The 8,634-nt window shown below is 35.4% G+C and overlaps 1 protein-coding gene across 1 annotated transcript in view; it reads left to right on the top strand.

Moving 5' to 3' along the window:
* si:ch211-195m9.3 (galaxin-2) overlaps positions 1-8,351 on the top strand; it is an 11,741-nt gene extending 3,390 nt beyond the window's left edge. Inside the window, exons 2-9 of the mRNA XM_014005196.1 lie at positions 2,510-2,598; positions 3,864-3,986; positions 5,047-5,238; positions 5,589-5,619; positions 5,902-5,974; positions 7,034-7,187; positions 7,302-7,354; positions 7,479-8,351. Coding sequence (XP_013860650.1) covers positions 2,535-2,598; positions 3,864-3,986; positions 5,047-5,238; positions 5,589-5,619; positions 5,902-5,974; positions 7,034-7,187; positions 7,302-7,321 — 657 coding nt within the window. The 5' untranslated portion in view covers positions 2,510-2,534 and the 3' untranslated portion in view covers positions 7,322-7,354; positions 7,479-8,351. The remainder of the gene's footprint in view (positions 1-2,509; positions 2,599-3,863; positions 3,987-5,046; positions 5,239-5,588; positions 5,620-5,901; positions 5,975-7,033; positions 7,188-7,301; positions 7,355-7,478) is intronic.
* Positions 8,352-8,634: the final 283 nt, after the last annotated feature.

The raw sequence follows: 8,634 nt of genomic DNA on the forward strand, positions 1-8,634 counted from the left end.
GTTGTTGAAGATTAGGGGTGTCTGTGTAACGCCTGATGTTTCAAACGGACATTAAAAATATCAGGACAGTGCAGGCACAAAGATGAAATACAGAAGATGAAAGTTTCAACTTTCAGTAAACCCAACTTACAAAATTAACATCACATATCTGAAATTAGTAAAATTAGTAAAAAGTAGGCCTGAGGTCTAGATTCTGACATGTCACTGTTTAACCAGGCAGTGAGTGGGAACATGTGAGAAGAATCACAATACGCAGAGCTGGTGTGATCTACAAAACCTTATTACCCACTCAAAGTCCACATAACAGCAAGGAACAAAACATAGAGAAACAAGAAATAAAAATACATAAAATACAAGCAATACATCCTACAAAAGACAACTACCAGTYCCTTTTCATCTGAGACTGGTAACACTGAGCCTTAGTCAGGCACYTTYTTATTGATTTACAGCAGTCACTGGCACATMAATAAATTTAAACATCAAATTTCTTAATAGAACCCAAAAGGTTTTAAGCCCGCATCACAAAAAGCTAACTAGCACGCTCCCATTTTGACTCTAAAAAGAGCAGCAAAGAAATACACTTAACARTGAAATAATTTTGGTCAAAAATGCAAAAGGAAAGCAGGTGTTAGTATAAAAGTAGACTACACTATTTACAAAGAAATGCATGAATGACCAAGAACACAAACAATAACTCAGAACCCCACCACAAAACCTCAGGATCATGGCAATTTTAAGATAGAAACTTTACTTTAACACAGTATTTGCTTGTAACTGTATATGAGCGACACTGAGCCTTTCTAAAGTGGATTAAGCCATCTTAAAACAGCAGAATTGAACCTTTTTGTGAAATTTATTAAACTGTACCTGTCATTGAGCTAATTGTATTCAGTCTAATCAGTATACAAGAAAGTAAAAACAACAGACTAAAGAGAAGGGATCAATCATGGTCTTTCATCCAGTAAATCAGCCCTAAATATAAATATTGCTAAAAATAAAAATCCTAACAGGAAAAGTAGGTGTTTTCCTCCTGAACCAGTTTTATTGAAAAAAAAAAGCCTGGCAGGAAGATTCTGCTTCTAGTTCAGTTTTTAGAAACTCTATAAACCACATGTAAACTTGCCTGAGAAGAAATGGCTGATTTGGGTTTGCATGGAATGATAAAGACTTCAATTCAAACTGTTGTGGAAACATTTTTTTGGCTTGAGAAATCGCCAGTGGCTACGAGGAACTGTATTTAGAACTTCTGTACACGCATGAAAAGATAACACATGAGTCATTTGGGAGACGATTTGTTTAAACACCCCAAACATTTCTGCTTTGTTGTGCAGCTGCATCGGGGTGTGTCATATTTAACATGTAAGATCAATTAAACTTACTTTGGTTCCATGAAACATTTTTACAGTGTTCATTTTTACATTTGTACAGTGTCGTCCCCCCAAACATCCAAGCAACACTTATACCATGTTTTTGTAATTTAATTATTCTCCAGATACTTGAGTGGTCACATGTGACCACTCAAGTAACATCATGATGTTACTTGAGTGTTACATCTTAACACTCAAGTAACATCATGTCTATTAAGATGTAACACTCAAGTAACATCATGTTACTTGAGTGTTACATCTTAATAGAGCCCAAAAGGTTTTTGGGTTCTATTAAGAAATTTGATGTTTAAATTTATTCATGTGCCAGTGACTGCTGTAAATCAATAATAATGTGTCTGACTAAGGCTCAGCATTACCAGTCCCAGATGAAAAGGCACTGGTAGTTGTCTTGTGTAGTTGTGTTTTTTTTATGTATTTTTATTTCTTGTTAACGTCTAACATCATGATGTTAATATGAGATTATAAAGCCAAGTGTTTTCAGTGTTAGATAACTTTTAATGAAATCCAACCAGCCAAACTCTTTGGAGATCTCCATATCACTTATTTGTCAAACTATGCCTTGAAAAAAACACACACGATTGTTTAAATTAACAATCAATCTGAAAGTTATCACTTTGTTTAGACAGTGACTTTAAAAAAAATCAACAAGATCTAGCTTATTCTAAAGTACTTTTTTAAAGAATAGAGACTATAAATGTAAAARATAAAGAAGACTAAGATAAAAACATTCAATCTAGTGCTTTAAATGCAAGATTAAAAAGAAAAGCAATTTTGCCACTTTAAAAATGTTAGTTTTTTATTAAAAAATTGCATTTTACTGCTTGACAAAGACCTAAAAGTACATAACTCTACATGTTTCTTTCTAATCAATGCATGAACTGAGACGCTCCTACATTCACGTTCCCACAGTTTCACTCGAGTCCATCAGAGGGCAGTAAAACAAAAGAGAGAGCGTCACAAAAGTCTGTCTGGACACATCATTTGAAAAAAAAAAAAAAAAACAACAATATTTAATTTTTTTTCTATGTTAACCAATTTTTTTTGTCAGTTTTCAGTTTTGTCTCTACATTAAACGGCCTGTAACAGTAACAACATTCTTTATGATCATCTGTGTTCTGCAGAAAAAACAGTTCTGAAGTCCAGCTCATGTGCAACAAAATAACCTACAACCCTGCAAAAGCCACTTGTTGTGGAGGACAAAACATAACAGGTAATGGTTTTCGTGTCAAAGCAGAAACAAATAGAAAAGTGACTTTATTCATAATATGGAGAAACAGTTGTTCAGTAGGAACAACTTTTCATAAAATGTGTGAAAACTACAAAAAGTAAAGTTTTTTTATTTTTACTTCTGTGCTTTAGACCCTTAAAAAGCAACACACTGGTGAAGTCAGGATCAATCAGATTAAACAGACTTAAGCTCTCCAACATTAGTGCAATGTGCTATTGTCTACTGTAGGGGGCCTCTGTGGCACTGTGGTCTGTGCTGGTCGGCTGCAGGTTCAAACCCATGTTGTGTCAGAAAGGGCACCAGTTTGATTGCAGTGATGAGCCCTAAGCAGCAAAATAAATAAATAAATAAATAAATAAATAAATAAATCTGGGTTCTTATTCCAACAAGTTTTATTAATAATATTGTTGTTATAATTTTGATGATGATTCAAGATTTAAGATTGAAGAGTTTTATTGTCATATGCCCAGCATACAAGCAGTTACACTGTGCAACAAAATTCTTACTTTGCAGTTCCTCTATTTACCGACAGTCCGATATWTTATAAATAAAGTATAATAGAATACAAAAGTAGTGTGGACAGAATAATAGATATTTACAGTTTTTACATTATTTTTGGACAGTAGCAGCTGAATGTTTAGTGCAAAAAGACACTATACAGAATTATAGAGACAAAATAATAATGCTACTAACGACTGAACATTAAGGCATTTGGTTCTCAAAACTCTCCTACTGATTTGTAAAAATAGCAACTCTTTATTCACTCACTAATATTATTCTGTCAAACTAGTAAAGCTTTAACTAGATTTTACTAAATGCTATATATAAAAACTGCTGCTACTGCACTTTTTTTGTTTTTTAGCCCTGCAGGTTTTCTGACTGTTGACTCGACCTTGCATTATGTGATGATTGTGAAATGACACAATGATAGTGAAAGTAGACACTTTAAGGAAAATATTATCTCTCTAATTTCCATGAGTTCACAACAAGTTTTCCCACGTTGTAAAACCTTTCCATTTCAATCCAAAGGCTGTTGTTACCTCGAGCAAAAACTCACTGATGTCTGGGAGTGATGAATCAGTTTAATCAGTTTATTGTTCAAGTCAGCCAAAGGTTTACCCTCTGGCTGACTTTTCTGTTCCACTCAAACCTTTCATTAAACATTGGCGATTCAAGGGCTTCTCTGCAGCAACATACTGAATCTTTTGGGTTTTTTTTTTTTTTTTTTTTTGCTACTGTCGTTACAGAAGGCCTGAGTGAAAACATGTCTAAGTGCTGTGGACTGAAGGCGTACAACCCCATTAATGAAATTTGCTGTAAATCAAACTTACATGCCAAAATTTCAGCCAACACCACTTGTTGCGACAAAGGTAATTAAAGCTCACATTTACTCACGCTTTGTGGCAAGTTAGACAACCAGTTCACCTAATGTGTGCGTTTTCAGACTGTGGGAAAAACGGTCCACAGTAGCCTTTTTGTTGAAGGCAACGCATGCAACCCGCAAAATTATAATGCAGCTCAAAATAAGGTTACAAACTGCCGGTTAGGCCTGGAGATTATGATTCAAACATCTGATCATTGTTTTTATGGTTTTTTATCAGTTATTTAACAATCTGACATTCACTTAGCCTTAACTTTTAAATTAGTTCAAACATCAGGCATTGACCCTGAGTATACTACTGCCTGATGACATACACAACCTTGTTACCAACTCAAAGTCCACATGGAACAAAACACAGAGAAACAAGAAATAAAAATGCATGTCATACAATACAAGCCATACATCCTACAAAGGACAGCTACCAGAGTCGTAAAAGGAAAATGTGTTTTCAGTTCTTATTCTATCTGGGGTATCATCACCAGAAGAGGCTGTAAACAAATTTACAATACATTAAAAACCCAAACTCTGAACAAGGGATGACTCGATACTAATTTTACTCAAATGAAATATGAGTACAAATACTTCAGTTTGGGTACTTGCAGATACGGAGTACCGATACCAGCCCCACTGACTCTATCAATTCTACAGCATCATATATACTTTTGCAAAATTTTAAATAACAACAACAAAAAAAGATTTCTTAAAATTGTAACAGATTCAATGGAGTATCAATTCCAGTACTAGTACRGATACTAGTTTTGATATCAAGCCATTTTGTATGAGTACTTGCATAAATGCTGATATCCGGCCTGATACCGCACCACTACTCTGAACATAAACAGCCTCAGAGCGGTTTGTAAGTTCTCAAATAAAACATCAGAGTTTAACCTCCAATAGAATTCATTTTCAATGTTCCTAACTAGAAAACAGAATTTAATTTATAAAACAGGAGGTCCAGTCCTTTTGACGTATTGAGCTTTGTTAGTACAAAACTGCTTCAAATGATTTCTGAACTGTCATTAAAGCATCATATTGATTTTTTTCCACAGATCCCTTTGAAGAAGACATGCATCTGTGTTGTGGTACGGAAAACAACCAGAAACGCATGACCCGGCTGTCCTCTGACCATCGGTGCTGCATAGGCAGAGGGCTCAAGGGCCAGTACAACAGAAAGCTTGAGTGCTGCTGTGAAAAAGAATACCCACTTGTACAATTTAAAGTCGCTGAGGGAAAATGCTGTGGTAAGAACCCAAACCCGTAACCCTGTTCCTAATGTTTCAGAACAATCTAAATTAAAACAATAATTATGAGAGTACATTTAATTTGTGCAAAGATAGTTGCTCTTAATTTTTTAAAGAACATTTTTGTTACAATGTCACATTAACCACGAACAACAAAAAAAGTATACTTGAGGCTGTCTGTATTGCTGTTATGCTCTAGTTTACTGTAATCGAACATTGACAAAGTGTCTGTGCTTCAACAAGCAAGGCTTTTTCACTTTTGTTGTTTACTTGAAAAAAATGCCAAAAAGCTTGTGAACCACTGGTAAATAGCAAAATGACATGTATTTTGCTTGATGTTTATCTTATAGTAAAGAACATCTCTTCGCCCAGCAGCCAGAGGTATGTCCAGTAATTAATTTAGATTTACTGATATTAAGTTTTGTTCTGAGTGAATGAGCTCCATGATGTGACTTTTGATACATTTTGCAATAACTGCACTTGCTTTGCCGAGTGTTTGAGGTGTGCTTAATCTTTGAAAAACACTTGTTATTAACCTTGAAAGAAGCTTTGTGAGATTAAGATAAGAGTATGGGAGATTGTAGCAATTGTTTTAGTTTTTTTTTTAACCTGACTCATCTTTTTTGACATTTTTTGAATGGCTTCTTCTTTGTTTCCATCCAGTACCGATGGCAAATCAAAGGCTGACCTTGGATATTTCGAGAATCCAAAGGAAGGAAATCTTGGCACGAACGAGGTACACCCTGGAGAGAAGAGAAACTTAATGATTGTAGGAATAAAGACAGAATCTATGATGGAAACAGGTGGAAGTGAGAAGCTGTGAGTAGTGAGTAGATGAGGTGGGGTCAACCATCCAAAGCAACAGACAGTGAGGTGAAGAAAGGAGTGAAGGGAGGGTGGAGTGGATGGAGACGAGTGGCAGGGGCAAAAGGGAAGATTTACAAAATGGTATTGATGTCTGGTTTGGAAAAAGTAGAAGCTGAGATGAAGGTGTTAAAAGTTTCACTGGGAATGGCTCATTTGGACAAAATTTAAAAAGTGTATATTTTAGGGATATCTCAGTTGGAGAAATGTTACATAGACATTTGGACATTTGCAGAGGTTTAGGGTTAGTCTAAAAAATTGAGTCAGGTCCTCYTGGATGGGTTCTTCTTCATTGAAATGTTTTGTCTCTTCTCCAAGAGTCTTCTTCAGTCTGAGGAGTTTCAGATTTGCTCAGTCTTATAAGCTAATGTTCCTCCCTATCAAGGATGAGAACATTTTCATCTCTGAAAGAGTGACCACTGGCCTGCAGATGAGTGTAAACTGCAGAGTCTTGGCCTGGTTATATTGCTCTTTTGTGCTGGAACATCATTTTGAGGACACCAAACCCAGGCCCAGAGCAGTGGCCATTCTGTACGTTGCAAAAATTTTAAAGAAACTGAAAAGTTTAATTTCTAAACATGACATCGAATTGGCTTTCAAACCCCAAAACACATTACAACAAAGACTGGTTTACGCCAAAAATCCAGTTCCCCGGCACAAACAAAGTAATGCTGAGTATGCTGTTAAGTGCCAGGAGGACTGTGGCCAGTCATACATTTGAAGAAACAAAGCAGCCATTGTTCAAAAGGATGGTCCAACACAGAGGAGGATGTAGGTTGAGATGGAGGCAGACGATGCACTGAGCCGACCATTAAAGAGATCCAGTTCAGTTCCATGTGATCCAAATGAATTTAGTTCAAATTGATCCATTAAAATTTTTATTTGAAGGTTTTTCCATTTAAAAATATGACGCGTCTACTCTCCCAAACAGACAAAGTGCACCAATGGAAATCGAGTAGAAACCTACTTCGAGCAGGATGGATTCGAGTGCTGTGGTCACTATTACTACAACACATCTCTGTGGTCGTGCTGCAACAAAAGACTCATTCCACGAAATAAACATGGCTGGAGTTTCATCTTTGCAGGTAAGAAGCCTTACAGCGGTGCTAACACAAGGACTCCAAATTTGTCACTTTAACCTGGGCAGTTTCTGCATTTTGTTAATAAAATATACTTTATATTATATTGTTTTACTCCAGGCTCCAACATCTGTGTGTAAACGGTCTGAAAGAAGCAAACTGCTACAACAGAGGTAAAACATCAATTTAAAATTGACATATTTTTAATTTAGAAAAAGAAAGATTTGAAACAAATATTGTAATTAATTTTTTTAATCGTTTCATTCTTTCACTTTTCGTTGGACACTTTTGCCTCAGAATGGACCCATGGAAAGACCTTCCTGTTCAGTGACACTGAAGTCTTCACTGAAGTGAAACTTCTGTCTGCCCTCCAGTTGCTTCTTTTCATTCTTTGAGTGTTCCCAGTTGGTCACCACTGGTTGGTTTGTTTCTGCCTACTGTGAACACTAAACTGTACTTAGTTAGTACATGTGAATAACTGCACTTATTAATGACACAACTATAGCCACAATAATAACTTCAGACATTACTAGTCTGTGCATCTCAGTCACATCAAGAACTGAAGTTTATGACTCAGGTCCAGATCGTGATCGCTGTCACAATCTGAAACTACGAACAGAAGTTTGTACTGTAACAGCTAACATGGTGCATGATGACTTATTCATCTTTATACTGCTATTCTTTGCAAGTTGGAAAGTAGCAACAATTCCTAAAGGGTAAAAAAAAGCTATGCCTGTATTTACCAGCTAAAAATCTGTATTTGTGATAGCAGGTTCTCTGAAAGATCAAAAACAAAAAGTTATTATAAGCTAAACTGCTGTCAGATAACACAGTTTGGTATAGGAAATATGCTACTTCTATTATACTCTGCTGTTTTTGCACCTTATTGATTTTGACTTATGAATATTTAATAATATGTAATTTGTTATGACTCCATCGATAAAGCTAAAAAAACAATTACCATTTAAACAGTTTAAGGGTTTGATGTGTTCTTTATTTAAAAGCTATGCTCAGCTGTTCAACCCAAAAAGCTGATATTTTAAATACCAGTTGGTGCAAATGTGATTTATGTACTGTAATACATTTGGTAATTGTTGAAATGGAGTTTAGCGCAGAATGTTTTAATGTGCATTACATTTATTTTTGTTAATACACTGCTCAAAAAAATAAAGGGAACACTACTGCTCAAAAAAATAAAGGGAACACTACTGCTCAAAAAAATAAAGGGAACACTTAAACAACGCACGCTAAGTCCGAGTAAATCAAACTTTTGTGAAGCACATTCAACTCTYTACAGAACAAAGTACTCAATGCTAATAWTTCTTTGATTAAGATCGGGAGTTAGCGTGCGTTGTTTAAGTGTTCCCTTTTTTTGAGCAGTGTATATTGAACAGATCACACTATAAACTTGAATGTATCACTTAAACTTTTTTTCATTTAAGCTTTCAAATAA

This window comes from Austrofundulus limnaeus, unplaced genomic scaffold, assembly GCF_001266775.1.
Source record: "Austrofundulus limnaeus strain Quisiro unplaced genomic scaffold, Austrofundulus_limnaeus-1.0 Scaffold29, whole genome shotgun sequence".
NCBI classification, from domain to species: Eukaryota; Metazoa; Chordata; class Actinopteri; order Cyprinodontiformes; family Rivulidae; genus Austrofundulus; species Austrofundulus limnaeus.